The sequence below is a fragment of the Pistacia vera genome, unplaced genomic scaffold (assembly GCF_008641045.1).
Source record: "Pistacia vera cultivar Batoury unplaced genomic scaffold, PisVer_v2 Contig213, whole genome shotgun sequence".
Classification (NCBI taxonomy): Eukaryota; Viridiplantae; Streptophyta; class Magnoliopsida; order Sapindales; family Anacardiaceae; genus Pistacia; species Pistacia vera.
The window spans coordinates 786,046-807,166 of record NW_022196017.1 but is presented as its reverse complement, the minus strand read 5'-3'; the positions used below and the strand labels follow the sequence as shown (position 1 = coordinate 807,166).

At 34.2% G+C, this 21,121-nt stretch overlaps 1 protein-coding gene and 1 pseudogene across 2 annotated transcripts; one reads left to right on the top strand and one right to left on the bottom strand.

The window, feature by feature from the left end:
• The first annotated feature begins 6,872 nt into the window (after nt 1-6,872).
• On the top strand, nt 6,873-11,283 carry LOC116129702 (annotated as a pseudogene).
• Nucleotides 11,284-17,920: 6,637 nt separating this feature from the next.
• LOC116129672 (pentatricopeptide repeat-containing protein At1g62590-like) lies at nt 17,921-20,802 on the bottom strand. 2 transcript variants are annotated; one of them, XM_031415393.1, is made up of 2 exons: nt 18,471-20,802; nt 17,921-18,326 (listed from the first exon to the last, which is right to left on the bottom strand). In XM_031415393.1, exon 1 carries the CDS (start codon nt 20,183-20,185, stop codon nt 19,121-19,123), a length of 1,065 nt encoding a protein of 354 aa, XP_031271253.1. In that variant the 5' UTR covers nt 20,186-20,802; the 3' UTR covers nt 17,921-18,326; nt 18,471-19,120. The 2 variants fall into 2 exon arrangements, with proteins under 2 accessions (XP_031271253.1, XP_031271254.1); XM_031415394.1 differs by having other exon boundaries at nt 17,921-18,308.
• Nucleotides 20,803-21,121: the final 319 nt, after the last annotated feature.

Sequence of the window (21,121 nt, the reverse complement as noted above, 5' to 3'; positions counted from 1 at the left end):
TCATACAAATGATATATTTGCTCATGACAAAAAAGATGATAGAAAAAGTTGTTCTTATATTCATCTAAATGATACATGTTGGTTTTGATACCACAATGATTGTAATTACATGTTCCATCTATATATAGAAAAATTCTTAGGTGTGTAAGTCTTAAAGTTTTTAATGTGTGAACCAAAGATGAGCATCTAGTTGCTGGTTTTAATTTTAGAGTCTATGAAGTGAGCGATTAGACGTTTACCTTTGATCTGTACATTAAAAACTTCAAGACGTCTACGTAAGAGGATGTCTATCCACATATAACCCTGAACAATAAAATAAACATTTAAAAAATATATCTAACACTATCACAATAAGAATATATAAAAAATTTGTGAAATATATTATAGTATGGTACTAAATATGTTTTCAATAAAATATTTAATTAAAATTCAACTTTATGGTAATACATGTAGAATAATACTATGTTTATAATTGAGTCATACAATAAAACAAAAATTTTACATGACTATTCTATTTTATGTTTTTTGTCTGATTGTATGATTCAGTTGTAAGCATAATGTTATTCATACATGTCAATCCATTCTTTCCTACTTCGATAATAAATAATGTTAAGTTTACACTATTCTGTCATGAATAATACTACATTAACAATATTGTCTCACAAACTTTCTCCAATAACCCTGATATGATAGCTCACAATTGGCAAGTTCACAACAGATCTCGCATGGGTCCCAGTAATTAATTACAAACTGATCAATTGTGAAATGTCACGTCAGGATTGTAAAAGAAAGTTTGTGAGAAAAAGTTGTTGGTATAGTATTACTCTTCTGTCATATCTAGAGGTGGAACAAATTGGTTGGGTTAGACGGGTCAACCCTAACCCGACCTGCATCAAGCCGAGTTCAACCTAGACCACCTAAAAGGCAGGCCAGGTTCAACCGGACCCGCATATACCCCGCCGGGCGAGCTAGGCTTTCATAGGTCAACCCGGCGACTCGACAAGTTATATTTAAAAAAAAAAAAAAAAAAAACCTCCAACCCGCCAGGTTGGGAGTTTTCAACCCGGTGGGTTAGCCGTTGCAAGCCCAACGACTAACCCGTCAGGTTGATTTGCAGGTTGGACCAAAAAATAAAAAAATTTGCAAATACCCCTTTTACCCTGAAATATAACCGTTTTATAGCAGTTGGAGTGATCTTTTTGGTCATTTTCTTTTCCCATTTTTTCTATAAATAGGGCATAAACTCTCATATTTTCTCACATCCCAAATTCTCTCATTTTCTCTAATCTCTATTGAAATCTCTCAATTATTCTTTTTGTTGTCAATTTGCTCTCATTTTAATTTTTATTAGTTTTTGTAATTTTCAATTCATATTTCCAAATTCCAATTCTCCTTCTTTAATTTTTTTATTTCTTCTACATCCAATTTTTTTTTTAACTACAATGGATAGATATTTCCATCCCATCAATTTCGATGATGAAGGAAACTATCCTAGTCCCCTTGAATTTACTAACATAAATGCAGTAGATTCAAATAGTCTCGCTTGCCCATTCTCAGAATTTGATACACCTCATAATATTCCCTCCTTCCTCCCCATGCTGCTACAGCTCCCGGTGGTTCTAGAAGTCATCCTCGTAATCGTTGTCCTCGTCCCACTTCATCTCAAGCAGAAGCGGGTTCATCAACTGTTGTCGAAACCGATTACAGGCACACATCAGACGTTTGGGTGCATTTCGATAAGTTTTACGAGATAGAAAATTAAGTTCAAGTGAAGAAAGCAAGATGCAAGTGTTGTGGAAATGTTTACAAAGTTGATGCAGGTAATGGTACTAGTATTTTAAAAAGGCATGCTAATAAACATATTACTCAACATGAAAATAGAGAAACCAATCAAACTCAAATAACTAATATGGGTACTACTTGGCATTATAATTCTGATATATATAGGGAATAATTAGCTTTATATATTGCTGCAACTGATCAACTTATTAATATGGCCGAAGATAAATATTTTGAAAGATTTATTAAACAATCATTTTTTCCAACATTTAAAAGTTATTCTAAAACTGCAACTAGAAATGATTTAATAAAATTGTTTGGGAAAATGAAATTAGAATTAAAAAATAAAATACATAGTTGTCATGTTAGTGTGGCTCTAACCGCCGATATTTGGAGTGGTAGAGCTAAACAAGATTATATTTGTGTGACTAGTTATTATTTTGATAACGAATGTAAATTAAATAAATCTTTATTAGGATTTAGATTAATGGATGTGGATCATAGTGGTTAACAAATTTATAATAAAATTGTTGAAGTTTTAGAAGATTATGATGTTGTTCATAAAGCGATAAGTTTAATTTTAGATAATGTAGTGCTAATAGTAAAGTTATAGATTTTTTTTAAAATTAATTTCCCTTTTTATGACAATTTGAAGTTTTTTCACCAACGTTATGCATGTCACATTATTAATTTAATTGTGAAAAGTGATATGAAAAAAAATTAGAAATAATATTGATAGAATTATGGATTCTTTAGCTTGGATTACTAGTAGTAATAGAAGAAATGCTGAATTTCAAGATGCTTGTATAAAATTAAATATGTCTCCTAGAACTTTTACATTAGACATGCATGTTAGATAAAATAGTACTTATTTAATGTTTGATTCATATTTATCTTATGTAAATTTAATTAATTATTTCGTAGCAAATAATAGTGGTCTTCATTATTTGGTAGAAAATGATTGACATATAGCTAAAAAAATTCATTATTTTCCTAAAAAAATTTACTAATCCACTTTACAACTTCCGGTGTGTACTATTATATCAGTCCATTGGTAACACATAAAATTATAAAAATTTCAGATTTATTTAGAAAAAAACAAAAATAATGAAATTTTAGCGGGACAAATAAAGGCAATGGAATTAAAATTTAAAAAATATTGGAAACCCATTCTTTTTCTTTATTGTTTAGCTACTATATTTGATCCTAGAATTAAATTAGCACATTTAGAAAATGGTTTGGACACATTAACTGAAAATTTATAAGACAAAGCATATGCCAATCAACTAGGAGAGGTAAGAGAGTGTCTTGCAGAGGTATATTTGCAATATGAAAATAGGTATCGGAACCAGCAAAGAGGCGAAATACCCAAGGAAGTAGCATAAGAAGAAACAAATGAAGACTTCGACTCCTCCTAGAGTGCACTTAATAGGCCAAAGAGAACCCGAACTCGAAGCACAACCTCCTCTTCAGAAGCACTTACAACAAATGTACTGTCCTCTATGCAGCTACAGAGTAATGAGTTTCACCAATATTTGGGAACCCCGGCCGTGTTACCAGCAGATCCACAACAAAGAGCCAACTTTGATGTCTTAAAATATTGGAAAACTAGAAAATATATTTTTCCGGTATTATCAAGACTTGCCCCTGGATGTTTTCTCTGTTTTCTGTCTCAACCGTCTCATCCGAACAAACATTTAGTGCAAGTGGAAGAATTTTAAATGAAAGGAGGACTAAACTTTCATAAAAAATGATTGAAGTCCTCACATGTCTTCAAGATTGGGAAAGGTCACGCCATCAGGATCAATACAAGGTTGTCGATGATACTTTAATAGAATCATTTCAATTTTATAATATAAATGATACGGATGAGGGAGGTCCTAGTCAACCCCCAAATTAGTTGTTTTGTAAATTGTTAATTAATTATCAATTATTGCATTCTTTTTTCCTTACCAAGTTTTTGTCCCAATTAGGTTTTTCTTGGTAAGGTTTTTAATGAGACAATAATTGTTATAATTTCTTATTTCTTATTTTATTTTTTGATAAATGGATAAATCTAATTTTTCTTATATTACAATTTCATTGTATTAAAATTGAATTAATATTTGAAATGTTAACAAAAAAAAATTAATTTAATTGAATTATTGATATTTGAAAAGTTAACTAAAAACAATTACACAAAATAAAAAAAACAAAAAAATTAAAAATTAAAAATAAAAAAAATATGGGCTAGCTTGGCCCAACCCGCTCCAAAACCCGTTGGATTAGAGTTGATAGGCCGGGTTGGGCCAGCCTTTTTGGCCAAGAGATGAGTTGGGTTTTATTGGCGGGATGAGTTAGGTCCGACCCGCCAATTTCCATAACCTGTTATGGGTCGAATCCCCACGGGTTATTTTTACACCTCTAATCACATCATGGTAGCCCAGATGACATTTGTCATCTCCTATGATATGTCATAAATCTGCTGTATCATTCCCCCAAATTAAAAATAAAAATAAGAGTAATGTTGTATGCGTTTGGTTTAATATTTTTATCCCTATTCTGGATCCTATTTTTCAAATAGCGTTTGGTACAATATTCTCAAAATATTACCCTATTTTTTTTAATTACATTTTAACCCCATAAGGTTATTAATTTTACTAAATACCCCCTGAAAAAAAAGTTTAAAAATTAACAAAAACACCCCCATNAGGCTGTGCACAAAGTCCTTTTCTCTTCTATCTCGGGTAGGTCTAATACCATGTCCCTTGACTTGAGCTATTTAATTCCAAGGTAATGAAAATGTCCAAGTCTTCTATGCCATAACTCAGACTCTATAACCTTAGTGATTAATACTGAGTTTTCTAGTTTTTTCTAGTCCAGAGGAAAGCTTTTACCAAGCATCCTTACACTCAACAACTCATTTCCCTCACTATCCTTTATAATGCAAGAATGGTTTTGGAAATGCAAGGTATAATTTTTCTCTAACATTTGACCTACACTTAGCAAATTTTGTGCAATTTCAGGTACAAATAGAACATTAGAAATAACCTTAATCCCTGCCTGAGTTTGGACTGCTACATCTCTAATTCCTCTTGCTTCCACAGAGTCCCCATTTCCAACCTTAACCTTGGAGCTGTAAGTCCTGTCCAGTCTAACAAAATTCCCCACATTTGCTGCCATGTGGTTAGTACATCTACTGTCTATCAGCCAAACATCTCTATTGGTCTGCATTAAGTAGCATGAAGCTACAAATAGCTGTTCTAGTTCACTGGTTTGCTGCTGGTCATCTGCACTTTGTGCTTGCTGTGGTGGCTGTGCAGCCTTGTTCCTGCACACCTTTTCAATGTGACCGAACTACTTGCGTCCCCTGCATTGAATCCTAGGCCTGAACCAGCACTTGCTGTCCGGATATCCCTTTTTTTTGCAGTGGGAACATGGTGGATAATTTCTTCCTCCACTCTATTTTCCCCACTGTCCACCAGCTCTCTCTTTTCCTCTCTTATCCCCAGCATATTTTCTATTACTTCCCTGCATGTTCACTCCCTTTTGAGTAGCCAACATAGCACCTTCATTTGAGTCCTCCTGCCTCATCAACCTTCTTTGTTCTTGGGCCTGCAGGGCATGAACCAATTTAGCGAGGCTAATTTGGGAGAGATCTTTTGAATCTTCTAAGGAAGATATCTTGGACTCAAACCTTTCCAGAAGGCTGACTAACACTTTCTCAACTATCATCTTGTCACTCATCTCAACTCCCAACAATCTGATTTTGTTTACCACACTCATGAGTCTATCTACATACTCTTTAACCTTCTCTACCTCCTGCATTCTCAGCATTTCAAACTCCCTGCGCAGGTTCATGACTTGCATGTTACGGGTTGTATCACTTCCCATGAACTCTTCTCTTAGTCTATCCCAAGCTTCCTTTGCAGTTTCACACGCCATTATCCTTGTAAATACAAGGTCTGTTACTGCCGAATGTATGTGAGAAAGAGCTCTTGGAGCTTTGGACATTTCCTCTTCATACATTCTCATTTGATTTAAAGTTGGGTTTGGACCAAGTTGAGGTGGCTGTTTCTCCTCTTCCACATATTGCCACAGCCCTTGCCCTCTTAGATCGGCTCTCATTCTAACAGCCTAAATGTGATACTGGTCCCCATTGAACACTGGAGGTGAGAGAGACGCAGATTGAGAAGCCATGCGTAAAACTGGTTGCAGTTTTTTGAAAATTTTGTTCTTGCGTAAGGCTGAAGTTTGATGGTGATTTGGGATGAGTTTTTGAGTGAACTTGTTAGACGATGGTTGGTTAGTGTAGCTCTGATACCATGTTCGTTTTTTATGATGCTGGTTGTGCAAAGAAAAGAGAGATGAACTGAAAAACTGGATCACTTTTCATTAGACAAAAGTCTGCATATAACATACTTCCACTAACTGTTTCAACAACTATCAGAGACTTTTCCTTAATCTCAGCTAAACCACTCAAAAAACTAACAACTTCATTACAAAAAAGCTGAGCCAATAAATACAGGGATTAACATTAAAAATTACAGTAGAACTTAAACTACTAAACCGTGAAGCAACCCCATGCACGTCCATGCAGAGCAAAACATTTTCAGTCTTTCATACATTCGGCAAACCAAACTTCCAGCATAGCATCAACCTTCAACAAAATTTGTTAACTTTTGTGTTAAAATTGGTTTAGATAAATTCAGCTTATCTTGAGGCTTTGTGTCTCCAAAGTGTAATGTAGTTATTAGATTTGTGTGGATTGCCTGTTATTATGTAAAAGACTTACTGACAGTGGTTGTAATAGTAAGCTAAAAGTATGTTATATTTAGTTTTTGTTGGCTAATGAACAATGGATTAAGTCCTCTTCAGTTCTCCTTTTCTTTGTCAATTCAGCATAGCTTAAAACATCAATAGGTGGATGTGTTGTCTAACCATTTTCTAGTAGAATCTTGAAGCTATGAAATGTTGGACAAATCTCCAGTAGTTATAATGTCTAGTAGATAATACACAGTAGGTATTTATAGGATTTACAAGGAAAATCAGATAAGGAAAGAAAAGATCAGAAAGCTAACTAATCTAAAAATCTCACAGCTAATCCTATAATAATGACAGATATTACAACTAGTAAAATACAAATTTTCAAAAGCGAATCTAATCTAATTATAGAAAACAAATCTTCAGTCTTTGAATTTTCCAACAATTTAGCACATTTGCAGCTAGATCAAAAGTTTAATACTTCTGCTTTCATTTCCTCTACCTCTACTCAAACCATTTTTAACACTGCCATCGACCCATTTACTGCCACAACCTTTCTCGTTATTCTTTTCGCCGTCATTGATACCTCTAAAACCGTGGACACTTCTTTAAAACTATCATCACTGTTGTCATTGAGAAAGTTAGTGTTACCATCACTTTTGGTTGCAATTGTAACTGCAATCATAACCATTATTGAAGTTCATGTCTCTGTGTGACATAATGTTAACCAGCCTCAGTCATTAATTAGCTGTAGTTCTGTTATTTCATGGCATATATGAAATGATATCTTCATGGTCAACTTTGTGATAAGGAGCTAGTTAAGTCACTGTACAAGTATGAACTTCTCCTAACCAAGGCTTAATACTTCTGGAAGTAAATATTCAAACCTTTGTTTTGAAGATGATGATTTTAACAATGAAAACTTTTTATCTCGTTTTCAAGACTCCCATTGTATCAATTGTTCGGTATCTTATGCGGTTTGATTTCTTTGACCTTATAGAGATGCACAACATCCATGTTAGTAATTGTCGATGATCTTCATAAAGTCACAAGGATACCAAAGGTTGTGTTCCTTATAATGGGTGGTGTGACTGTCGGTCTGATAGCCTTGGTGTATCCTGCAATCCTTTAATGGGGTTTTGAGAGTGTTGACATTTTCCTAGAATCTAGGCCATTTGTGAATTGTCTCTCGACCAATATATTGCTATAGTTGGTAGTAGTCAAGATAGTTGCTACCTCTCTGTGTCAGGCTTCTAGATTAGTCGGAGGTTACTGTGCCCCATCCCTCTTTATTGGTGCCGCAAAAGGAATGGCATATGGGAAATTCATTAATTTTTCAATAGCCCAATCCAATCCAGCAATTGATCTTTCATCCTTGATGTGGCGTCGCCACAAGCTTATGGCTTGGTACTGTTCTATAACACTTTATATAGAAACTGGATCATTTTTAAGATTTCATGGTCTGACATACATCAATCATTTGAAATATTCTATTAAAAAAAATTATTTTTTATTTTAACACTTTGACGAATATGTCTCACCATGCTCTTTTATGGAAAAGTAAAAAGATGAAAAGAATTCAATGCTTACTTTAGGTTGGAAAAGAGTAACATAAATAATATAAGAAAATCAAGAAGTGGGGGAGAATTTAGGATACATTGTCTGTTGCAAAATCTCATCTGTTATTCTATTGCCAACATAAATACATAGACACCAAATTTAGTATTCCAGCATGAACAATTGCACTAATTAGAGTTCCTTACTTGAAAAGATATTAATCTAAGAAGGACTGATTGCATCTAACAAAATTTTCCTACCCAAGTTCTTTATTTTGCAGCCAAACCTTGAAGATTATTGTTGATTTCTTTACTAGTATATTCAAAAAGATAGATTGGCGAGCCAAATTAAAAGATTTATAGAAATTACTACCTGTTTCCAGTTTGGGAAAGGTTTCAACTTGATTCTGAAAAGTCACCTCTACTATGGAAAATAATTTTCTTTTCCTTGTTAGAATGTATACCTCCCAAAGTTTGATGTAAATAGAGCAATGGCTGAAAAGTTCATTTAGTTTACTCTGGGCTGTTATAGTGAGATTTTTTCGAGTTGTTCTGAGCATTCTGTAATATGTATGTTCAATACTCTTTTAATTTTCTGCCGATTAATAGGATTTATCTAGGTATCGGTATTTCATGATTGGATGATTCTCTAAATTTCTTTTGTAGGTTGGAATGGCTCCTATTCTTGCAAGAGTGTGTCTGGTATTTCCTACTTCAGTATTGCTACTTTGCGAGTTGACATAGGACTATCGAATAGTTTTGCCCTTACTGGAAGCTGTTTGGTTATCTTCTTGGATTAAATTTGGATAGATGAGGAGAAGAGATGTCAAAGAGACTAAATTCAAATCATGAAATTGAAGAGTCGGGGAAGAGAACGTTTGTTTTAAAAGCCATGAAAACCAGATATGCGATTGTTCTAATGACCAATTCACTTACGGAAGGGGTGACTCTCATGCTGGCAGAGAAGCAGTCTTGTGCAATGATTGTTAATAATGATAATATTTTACTTGGTTTACCAACACTTTGGAGACATTCAAGACTTCAGCAGATATGCAATAGCCAAAAAAAAAGTATTAGACATAAGGTACAATACCCTTTATTCATATGTATTTTGATATTACATAAAGGAATAATCTATTCTATTCAAGATTGGTCTTGAAAACCTTCAGAATGCACCAATATCTATTCACTTTAATCCATTTATTTCAAGGCAAAAATTCATACTATCACTTAATCAAGATCCAAGATTTGTACATTGTTTAATGGAATTTTAAAACTGCTCACTACTTTTAGCTTAAATAACTTAGCACCTCTGAAACATTAGTCCTACTAATAGTTAGATTAGGTGTTAAGAGTCATGAAATTGACTTTATTAAAGTGATTTAATACCCTTTGTTATGATTTAATTGAATATATATAGAGACAATTTATGAACTTATGAATTTATTAATGAAAAATCACATTCTAATGTTTTCTTACGAATGTTGCATGTTTGGAATGATTTTTAAAATGGTGTGAGTTGATATTAGGTTGTGGTTTATGGATTAGAGTTGATTTTCTCTCATTTATGATTATCAGGGGGTAAAATGTCATGTTTCCAAGGGGTTGATTTTGTCACTTTTTAAATCTATAGGGACTACAGTGTAATTTACCATATTTTCTATAAAGGATAGTGAATAGTAGTGAAAAGGGAGTCAACTGCCCATCACCCAAACCCTAGCTCATCTCCACTGGATTCCGGCCATCTCCGATGACTGTTGGTCTTCCCTAAGCGTTGGCTCACCTTCCGTCATCATCCCCACCATCGTTCCACCATTTTTCGACGATGTTGCGCATTCCATCGCCATACCTCTTCACATACCGGCGACTTTGGAGCTTCTCCAGCATCGATTCACCTTCCCCAACTCAGATCCATCATTACCCAAGCTTCCTATTGTCGTTTCACCCACCGTTGCCATGAGTCCATTTGCGCCGTCGTGTCTCTTCGCATTCTAGCCACGATTATTCCACTTTTTGGCGTCGATTTGTCTTCCCTTGTGCCGATCTACCTCCTACGAGCTTCCCACCGTCGATTTGTCTTCTCCAGAGTTGTTTTGTCTTCCTTGTCCATGATTTGCATCCCTTCGTCGCCGGCCACCGTCAATTGAGCTGCTCCAGCGTCTCTTACATTTCCTAGCTACGGCCATTGCTTCATCAACCACGATCCGCTCCCTCCAGCCGCTAATGACTCGATTTCCACCATGACCAGCCATTGTTCATCGTCTCCATCCTTTGTTGACGCCACCATGAGTGGTTGAGCACTGGTTGCCCGTTAGGCAGAGGTAAGACTAGGATTCAGGCTATAGTTTTCTTCACTTAAACTCTTGACTAATTGGATTATTAATTAGACATTGTGTAAGTAATTGATCTACCATACACAGCGGAAAATAAAAATTCAATCGGTAAATCAATTACCTTTCTTTGCTTAGATCTGGGTATAGATTATACCGTTTACATGTTTATAAACAAAAATCTATATAAAGTAAATCCATTCAAGGATTAGAATACTTATGTACGTTTTGTAATGCCCACATCGAGGTACATAGCTTTATTTATGCCGTAATACCCTTAGTTGAATTTTGTTAAAGTTATCTTGAACAAGTGTGAAGTAAATTCGTTAAAATTTCATTAGGAGTAAAATGGTCTTTTCACTCATAATTAGTTGAAAAAGTGGGGAGTGAAAAGAAGTAGAATAACATGAAGAANAAAAAAAAAAAAAAAAGACTCAAATCGGTAGTTGGGATACTTACAATTGATTGGTAAATGACAAGGTACTTTTCCTTATAATTGAAAATTATTATTAATTTTTGTTGGCATTTATAAAAGATTTGTGAATTACTAGTGTATATATATATTCATGTATTTTGAAACTAAATAAGTTAAAGTTAGAATTCTGAATTCTGGCCATATTTGTAATTTTCTTAAACAACCTAGTAAGGGATTTCTTCTTCCTTTTTCACTTTTGTCATGCATGTGATTATTGTGATCTTGCTTACTTGGCTGATGTTGTTGCAGGAGTTGTTAGTATCTGAAATATGCTTTGATGGTGAAAAATGTTGAGTGCCATGGACAGCCTCTCCTAGTATGGACCTTCTTTCTGTTTTAATGACTGAATAGGCATGGTATAAGTCAAGTTCCAGTTGTGTTGGAGCATACTGAGGTTTAGAGAGGACACTTAGTTAGCCTTTTAGATAGACTCTTCATTTACTTTTTTTTTTTTTAAATCCTATCTCTTAATGGATGAGCAAAAAATTATATTATTCATGCAACAATCTCTACCTCGTGGAATTATCTTGTTCTATAATTTACCATCTTTCTCTTATGCTAAGTGGAAACATGATAATTTAAGTGCACTCCTTAATTTGTAGAATCTTAGTGCCAAAAAATAAGGCTAATCCTACAAAACCGAAGGATGTTCACACAACTAGAAAGAAGAGCTACGCAAGATTACGCAAGAACTATCACTTATCAAGTACTAAACGAATCTATCTTAATACTATTTGATAAAACAAAATTTTAAGAATGATTTAATGAAAAATAAAACAAACTAAAAACTAAAACAAGAGTGGAATTGTATTAATACTTCAGCATAAAGATCAATATGACTAAACGTAGGGCACAGATTTCACACCAATTTAATCTATGCATTGACAATTATTGTTTACCAAATTAAGCTTAGTATTTCAATAACTTTCTCTTGAACAGTTAGCGAATTAACCTTTAAGTAACAATCTAAAATATCTTTAAGTTTGATTTAAAAATTAAAAGATCATTACGTTCTATGGAATTTACTAGAGCATCATAGATCGCGGTAACTTATCTTTAACGTTCACTTAATCTGTGGTTTTATTATCTTAGACTAATTAGGTTTCATCTCTCGATTTCAACCCAACTCATAATATCATTCAACTCTTGGATCCATAAGAACTGAAAGAATTACGTGTAATAATAAAACTTAGACAGTTCTCAATTAAAATTAACATCAATAACGTCAACACATATTCATAAATTGGGCTAAATCTTTAGACTTAGAAAAGAAATTTAGTTCATAATTGTAATACTAGAAACAACCATTGTATTCAATAACATGAGTTCAAGAAAGAAAATGGAAAAACTTCTCTAATTGGTGAATGAAAACTACAAAATTCTGATCTTCAAAATAGTAACGGCTCTCTCTCCTTCTTAAAATCCCCTTAAAAACTAATTACAATCCTTATTTATAGTGCTAGGGTTTGGAGGTTAATCAGGAAAGAATTAAATGTCTTAAACAAGTCAAATTCGAACTAAGAAATAAAACAACCCATCCAGACCCGCATTCCATCGCTGCAGCAACAGAAATGATCGCTGCGATGATCGTTCTTTTTGTCCCATGAGTTTGGAATCTTCAGAATTTGAAACAGTCATCAACGCAAACTTTGTAGCCCTCTGAATAAGCTTTCCAACACCACAAGAATCATCAAATTTAGATTTATGCAACTCAAGTTATGATCAAAACATTAAAGTATGTCCATCTTGAAGTTTTTCAAGTTTTAAGTCTCATCTTCAATGCATTATAGCTTTCTCATTTCAATTCCGATTTTTGTACCATTTGTTCCTACTCATCAAAAACTCGACATCATTCTTCTTCATTCAAACTTCATTTATAGCCTAAAAATACTCAAAATATACCCATGATCCTATAAAAGGTATTTATGAAATAATTATCTTAAATTTCACAATTTAAACTAATTTTTCCACTAATAATCCAGTTGAATCACTAACAAAACACATATTTTCAAGCTCTTATCAAGCAACAAAAGAGCATGAAGGGCAGTGATAAGCAGGATGATAAGGCGAGGAGGACAGCTAACAATGAGGTAAACCTGGTGTTGGAGAAATTTGAAGCAATCAAGCAAATGTACATATGGAAGCCCTGGTAGCGAGGTTGACATCGACATTCGAGAGATTCCTTACCGAGAAACATGTATCAGGTTATGTTGCAACACACATGACTCCGGATACCAAACCGGTATTGTTTAGTTTCTCTACATGGATTTAATTTTGGAGCACATATTTCTTTTGATGGAAAATCATCTTCACCTGTTTTCACTTAACAGGTTCCCAACACCTTGCATGTTGGTTTAGCATGTGCCTCTCTGATCATTACATAGGGCATCTGGAATGTTGGTTTAGCGTGTGCCTCTTTGATCATTACATAGGGCATCAAGGTCACTTGCTTTTATACTTTTCCAAACTCTCCCTAATTATTGTTTATCCATGGAAATTTGCTTTTATAGCTTATCACTGAGACTCTTTTATTTTTTTCTACCTCCAAGTTAATTCACTTTATCCTTCTCAGACCATCATACTCTTATTCATCACTCTAAAAGCAATTTCGACTGCACAAATGAGAAAGGATTACTTGTAGTAATATCTACAGTTCTTTTGTAACGTTCTTCTTGTTTGATTTCAATTAAAGTCAGATAATATTTAGTAATAAAGTGACTAGTCATCAAAACATAAAATTAATTTTATGTTTTTCAGTAAAAACAATTCAACATCATATTTGGTGATAAACTGTATGAAGTAGCTAATGTTGCAGAGTTGGTTTTGATTTCAGTATTAAAGAGAGGAAGAAACTGAAGTACTAGAGTTTTTAAGAGAAATAACTAACTGTTAAAGGAGCTGTTAGACTTATAACAGAAGTTAAGGTTGGAGTTAACGGAAGTAAAAAATTCTATTAGTTTTACGTAAAGACACGACAACATTTTATTATCAGCCTTTGTTCTTACATTTTCAACTAATCCATGTTCCAGATCAATTGATGTACTGAATTTCAGTTTTAATGAAAAATTAAAATAATTTTTGTTTAATGAAACAATTGGTGAGAAACTGTTCGTCTATTTAGACTCCTCTTCTACAAATCCAATGTCCTTCGTTGCTCAACCAATTTCAATTGTTGATCCTCAACAGTACTTAGATTCTAGCACCAGAAGTCATTTCACCTCAGATCTCAATAATCTCAACTTTAGTCTTGAAAAGTTGCACGTTGAATGTCTAGATATAACACACACAAGTGAATGTTCCCTCCTAATGATTATAGAAAAGATAAGTTTCATCTTCAATTACTAGTATTATCGTTCCATCTTACTGTAAGAAGGCTTCGAAAGGTTCTTCTTGTTGTAGTTCACAAGTGTACGTGCATATGCTTCTGTTAAGAATTTTGTGTACACGACCACTGTAACTTATACCAATATTCCTTAATAAGATATATTGTTGTGGCACAGCCTTGAGCACCCTAATAATCAAATTCTATAACATGTTACTAAATTACCTCACTCTTTTAAGTACTTTTATGTGCACAATATTGCACGTTGATCAACATGTAAATGTAATAAGCTGCATCAATCTTCATTTCCTCTCTCTCAATCTAAGATATCTTCTCTATTGGAATTAGTTTTCTTTGACTTGTGGAGACCAGCTCCAACACTCTCCAAAGACGATTATAGATATATATTCATAGATAATTAATGTAGGTATTGTTGGATTTATTCTCTAAATCAAAAATCTGATCTAGATTTTGTCCAACCAAACAAGGAAATAGGATTCCATTCCCATTCCCTCTTTCATTCCACCAAACCAAAAACCTTTTTAGTTTCTGTTGAATGATGAAGCACAAAACAATGTCGTTGGGCATTACTTAAACGATGCCATCTCATAATAAAGCTCCAAGATTGATCATGATCGTTGATTGCTTGCTAAATTTGACGGCCAAGGTTCTCCAACAATGCAAGTATAAAAGAATGCCCTTCAGTCAAATTACACAGCCTTTACACTCTTTGTTTTTGCGATTGAGCTCTTCTTTGTTAGGGTTTCTGATTTCTTGTTTCTCATAGACTTGTAATCTGGTGCGATTGTTGTAATCGTGTTTGAGGATTGTGTTTCCTTCAGGTTGTGAGGATCTGTGTTAGTATTTTCATATAGGATAGGTTACGGGTGAGTCTTTGAGAGGGTTACAAGGAGTGAGTGATTTGATTGAGTTTAATCTAGCTGTATTTGTAACGAATCTTGATCTCAACGTGGATGTAACTTATCCAATTTGGATAAGTGAACCACGATAAAAATTATTGTCTTCTTATTTAATTTTGCAGTTTGATTCTTGATTAATTGTGTGAGATTAGGTGTCTTGGGTTTCAGAATCTTGTAATAAACACAACAGTTTCCAACTAAATTTGCACGTAGCTATGCTCAATCCGACAAAGACTTTAAACGTCTAAGTCTTCAATGCTAATTAATTCACTTTTCTGTAAGAGATTGAATTTTCTTAACTTTGAAGCAGTGGTGGTGCCACTAATCTTTAATATATCTAATAAAATGTACGCAAAAAGTTCTTATATATTTCATGACAATTCTCCATCTTTGTTTATAAAAGATGAATTTATCCTTCGATCTTTGGATAGTGTATGCATTTATACTCACGAAACTATAGGATGTGAATGTTTTAAAATTTTCAATGAGACAATCAAATGTTATTGTATGATATATATGTACATATTAATCTTTAGATTTTGATTTTTGCATTTTGTGAAACTAATGATTAGTTGTTGACTTATAATCTGTCATATTAAAAACATTAGAAAACATGCATTAAGAATTGACTATATATGAATAATTGGGCATTAAAGTATGTTGTTTATCATCAACTAAGAAGTAGAATAATAGCGACACTAGCGCAAAATTTAATAAGCGACTTTCTTTTGGTCCCAACTTAAATTGACTCGTAGAATTTCTAGGCAAATTGCCGTGCAAAAATAATTGATGGGACTTTATTTCTTTATGTCACTTCAAAGAGTTCAATGAATTTGGGCAAGATATTTTATCTATTTGGCTACTTGCTGCCCAATTAAGTCTATATTACAGAAAAATGAGAACTAAGAAAATTATAAATGAACATAGGGATTGTTTATCACACTTTTTGAAAATGTTGTTATGAAAAAGTGTTTTAAGTTGAGTTAAGTTAAATCAAATCCAATTGAATTTGAATCTGAAAATGTGTTTAGTAAAATATCTAAAAATTATATCAAAATTAGATAAAATATTAAATAGCTGTTTAATAAATTTTTTATAAAAAAATGTTTTTAAAATAGAATAATTGTTTGATACATTTTCTGAAAATATTTATTATTTGATTCTGAAACCTTTTTTTCAATTTAAATAATATTAAATAGTTGTTTGTTAATTTTTTTTTATCGTTGAATTTAAAAAATAGCCACTTCTAACAATATTCTCTTTTGTTTCAAAACCCACTCTAAAGCCATTATATGGGCTGCATTATGACCCTTGCCAACCCCAGTGCCAAATATTTCTAATTCCCCAATCCCGTCTCAAACACAGCTTATGGGGCAGAGCTGGCATGGTTTTCTTCACATCTTCCATATACCACCACTAACAAAACAAAATAAAGTAGACACTAAAAAATAAGAACATAACATCCCTAACAAACATTCAGCATTATCTCTAAATGGTGCCACATGAACAGCAAACCTAACAACAAAAGACGACACAGACACACCGAACCCAGCTTTATAAGCGTTATTCATTTCAACAACCATCCAACAACTAAACTAGAAAAGTATGGTAAGGAAACCATGAACAAATGACCTGATCACTTTACACATTTTAGCACACCCATTTAACAAAACAGAGGATAAGTTTCTGCTACGCAGTTCATCATCGATGAAACTATATCAAAGTTTATAGTCTTTATGGTATCAGACCATCAGGCTTTTTTCTGGGAATAAAATTGTGAGAAAAGTAATTGGAGGAAAAGGGCAGCAGAACCAAAATCATGTCAATGAATCAGCTCTTAATTCCTTAGGCTAAAACAATTATAAGGAGCTCAGAATATTTTACATGACATGCATACAAGTTAGGAAGGAAAAAAAAAAAAAAAGAGAAAAACCTCTTTCATTAGTCAAATTATTTACACTGAAGTTCAAAAATATTTCATGGTGTCGCTAAAAGAGAATCAATACCTTTGAGTGTTCAAGCAGCTCTTGGATTTAATTTACATACCTTCTATCCATGCTATGGTTAGACTTAGCAACAAATTTTGGAATGATTTAGCTACAAGACTAAAGCATTTTAAGATACAGGAGAAAACTTCCTCTTTTAAGTTTCATGTGTAGCTTTTCCTGTCTCCTCTTGAAAACTCTGAGCACAAGATACATCTGCGTCATTCACTCTAGATAATGTATTTTGAAGCCCTTACTTTCAGGAGTATAGTTGGAAACTAGCACTAGTTAACTAATGGCCATTGTTTCTAAGTAAATAACGCAGTTTGAGAAAATCATAAAATATACCAATATGAGACTATCAACAGCAATAATAATTACGTTCTTCTCCTGAATTTGATTAATAACACCTACAGAAATCATCATCACCCAAAGCAATTGGGTGTGCTTACAGGAAAAGGATCATGATCAACCATTCAGAAAGAACTTTAGCATCTATAAGACTGAGTATTTCAAAGTAAATAAAAGAAGGATGCAAATCGGTATTTAGTCCTTATCTTCTATATTTTGGGATTGAGTTTGAGTCCCTGGTATCCCCTTCTTGATTTCTGCTCTTAACCTATTAATTTCTCTCTATCTCCCTATATAGAATCCTATATTATCTATCTATGTTATTCTTCTCCTCCTCAATCACCTAAGGAGCAAAAATATTATCTACTAGACATTATAACTACCGGAGATTTGTCCAACATTTCACAGCATCAAGATTCTACTAGAAAACGGTTAGACAACACATCCACCAAAAACAAATTAAATGAACTGACAAAACAGATGCAGCAATAAAATCTATACAGATCTAAAAAACACAGACTCAGCTTAGTTAACAGCCTATAACTAAGCCATAAGATAACACTGTTTGATAAGCTTAGGGGGATCTTACTCGAGTCCATTTTCAGACCATGCTGCGTCATAGATTTCAATGGCAATTTGAAATCCCATATCGACCAAATCTCCATGAATCATCGTTACAACAACTGCATATGTAACACCAGACCATATTTCTCTTGACTGCAATGTTGTCATGTCAACTGTTCCAACAGGTAGATCCCATTAACCGGCCCCTGCTGTGCATCCATATTCTTTGAGACATTAAAGTTTAAAACCTTCTCTAATGTTCTTCTTGCTTTGTCTTCATCAACTATCATTAGAGACACACCTGGTAAGTTCTAGTCTTATCAGATTTGAACTAAAAAGAATATATATTGAGAAAAAAAATGTGAAACACTATAAATAAATTAAGATTTATCAGGCCTGGATATTTAAGAATATCAATGAATGAAGTTAATAGGTTGCAACATACCATTGTCCAGTAAACCGATCAGGTTGAATAGATGAACTTGAGCGGCTACCATTATTGTCGTAGTTAAAGTAGAAGCATTCCACAATTTCTCATATACAACTTTTGCTTACCGAAATTTGCACCAGAAAAAATCCTTTAATCCTTAAACCCTTAAGACCTACTTCATGTGCAAATGCTGGTGCAGCCTGCAATGCTGCCACCTCCACTTTATGCACTTACAACAGAGACAGATCACGTATCATATGTCTGATCGGGGAAGCCATCATTCTCAATCATCCCCCATCACTATCCCTATCAAATTCTAACAGATGAAAGTGCTTACTGAACCTTCTTCTTACCATAACCAAAATAGAGCATTTGCGCAGCTAGATGAACTTTTGCAGGATTCTCCTCTGAAAGAAGTTTAATACTCACAAAAATCTTATGTTAGGATCCCACATTGGAAGGGGAAAAGGGTGGGCATGTGGGTTATAGAGGGCTTGGGCACCCTCCCTTGGCAAGCCGATTTTCCAAGGAGAGTTTTACCCAAGCCCACAAAAGGCCTACTACCCAGCCCAATTGTTGAGTTATTGTAGTTGGTTCCTATCATTTTATCACATAAGCTTCAATTTCACTTTTGGACCAGAAATTGAGGAAGCTGGTTCAAACATTCACGATAAATTTTGGCATTCATTAGTAACTGCATGACTAAGGACATTGTACATTCGGTTTCTCTCAGCCATCTTATGAAGGAGTTCAACAACTTTTGGTATCTCATTATTCTTGAGGAAACCGAACATGAGCGTATTAAATGTGACTACATCTGGAGCACAACCTTTTTCCTCCATATGTGACAGCAACTCATTTGCCTTTTTTAGTTGCCCAATTTTACACAGCCCATTGATCAAAATGGTATACATTACAACGTTTGGCACTAGGTTTCCATGAAGACAAAATTTCTGAAATAGGTCCCAAGCAGTTTCAAATCTCCCTGTTTTACATAATCCATCAATGAGGGAACTCAAACCTTCAAGGCCAACTACAAACTTATTATTTACTAGAGTATTAAACAATTCCATCGCTTCCAAAACACATCCATTCTTGCAAAGTCCATCAATGAAAATGTTATATGTCCAGGAATTAGGAAAAACACCGTTAAGTCGCATCTCGCCAACTAAATTTCGTGCATCTTTTACATTACCTTTAAGAAAAAGGCCAGTTAACAAGGTGCTATATGTAATCACATCAGGCCTAATTCCTTCTAAAATCATCTCTCGATAAAGATAAAGAGCTCTTTTGACTTCTTTATTCTTGCCATACCAATTGATTAAAATAGTGTAGCAAACAACATCAGCTCTATACCCCTTCCTAGTTATAAAATCGAACAATGCCCTTGCATCACCAATTCTGTCTGCCAAGCAAAAACCATTTATTAAAATGCTGTAGGTATAAACGTCGGGATCCACACCTCTTTGAATCATCTCAGTAAATAAACTCTTACCCTTCTCAATCAATCCAGCCTTACAAAGGCCATCAATTATAATATTATAACTAACAACATTTGGCCTACAAATAACACCAAATCCTCCATTCCCATTAACCATCTCTTCATGCAACTTAATAGCAACACTTATCTTCCCCGTTTTACACAATCCATCAAACAAAGACCCATAAGTAACCACATTAGGCCTACAACCAACAGCAACCATTTTCTTAAACAATTCCATCGACTCCATAATCTTTCTCTCTACACACAGACCTTTAATCAAACAATTGCATTTGGGGTGAAAACCTTCTTCAAAATCGCCCCAAAAACCGCAAAACTATCTGAAAACCTTTTAATATTACCCAAGCAATCTATCAAAATGTTCAAAGACATTAAATCTGGAGGCAACCCAGTTGAATTCAACTGCTTATAAAGTGAAATCACTTCATAGTAATGCTTCTTCTTAGCTAATGCACTAAACAAAGTAGTGAATGATGAAATTCGAGAAATGGGTTGCGACTTAATCATGTAATAAAAAAAGTACAATGCTTCATTCAGAGTAAAGTTACCTGATCGACAAATTTCTTTGAGGAATTTAGCAAGTGAGGATCGTTCAAGGGGTTTTTCGAAAGAATACAAAACTTCATTTTTGGAGCTTGAAGTTGTGAGGTTGTGTAAGTGTGCTAACAAAAATAAAACATTAACTTTCAGAGATGGGTTTTGAGAGATTGAAGACGAACGAATGGGGATCTCGCCATGTATGAAGATGTTTTTGTGGGCTGTGTTGCGGCTGAGATGGGCGACCGTGATGGGTGTAGGGCAGCGTCCTGGAGCGGCTGCGTCGGCGAATGTCGTTCCAAAAATTGAAATGACATTTGGGAAGAGCTTTTATGTTTGTATTTAGATTTAGGGTGAACGAAAATGTTTTTATTTATTTTTTTATTTTCATTTTTAATTTGGGGGAGTGATATAGCAGATTTATGACATATACATCATATGACATGACAAATGTCATATTGGCTGCCATGATGCAGCTAGAGGTGGAAAATAACCCCTCCGGCCTGGCACGGCATGACCCGACCCAACCCACAGCAGGTTATGGAAATAGCCCGACCCGCCAACAAAACCCGGCCTGCCTCTTGGCCAAACATGTTGGTCCAGTCCGGCCCGTCAACCCTAACCCAGC

Bases quoted from the DNA above. Each gene is read 5' to 3' on its own strand.
- LOC116129672 (XM_031415393.1), bottom strand. From the start codon at position 20,185: ATGGAGTCGATGGAATTGTTTAAGAAAATGGTTGCTGTTGGTTGTAGG.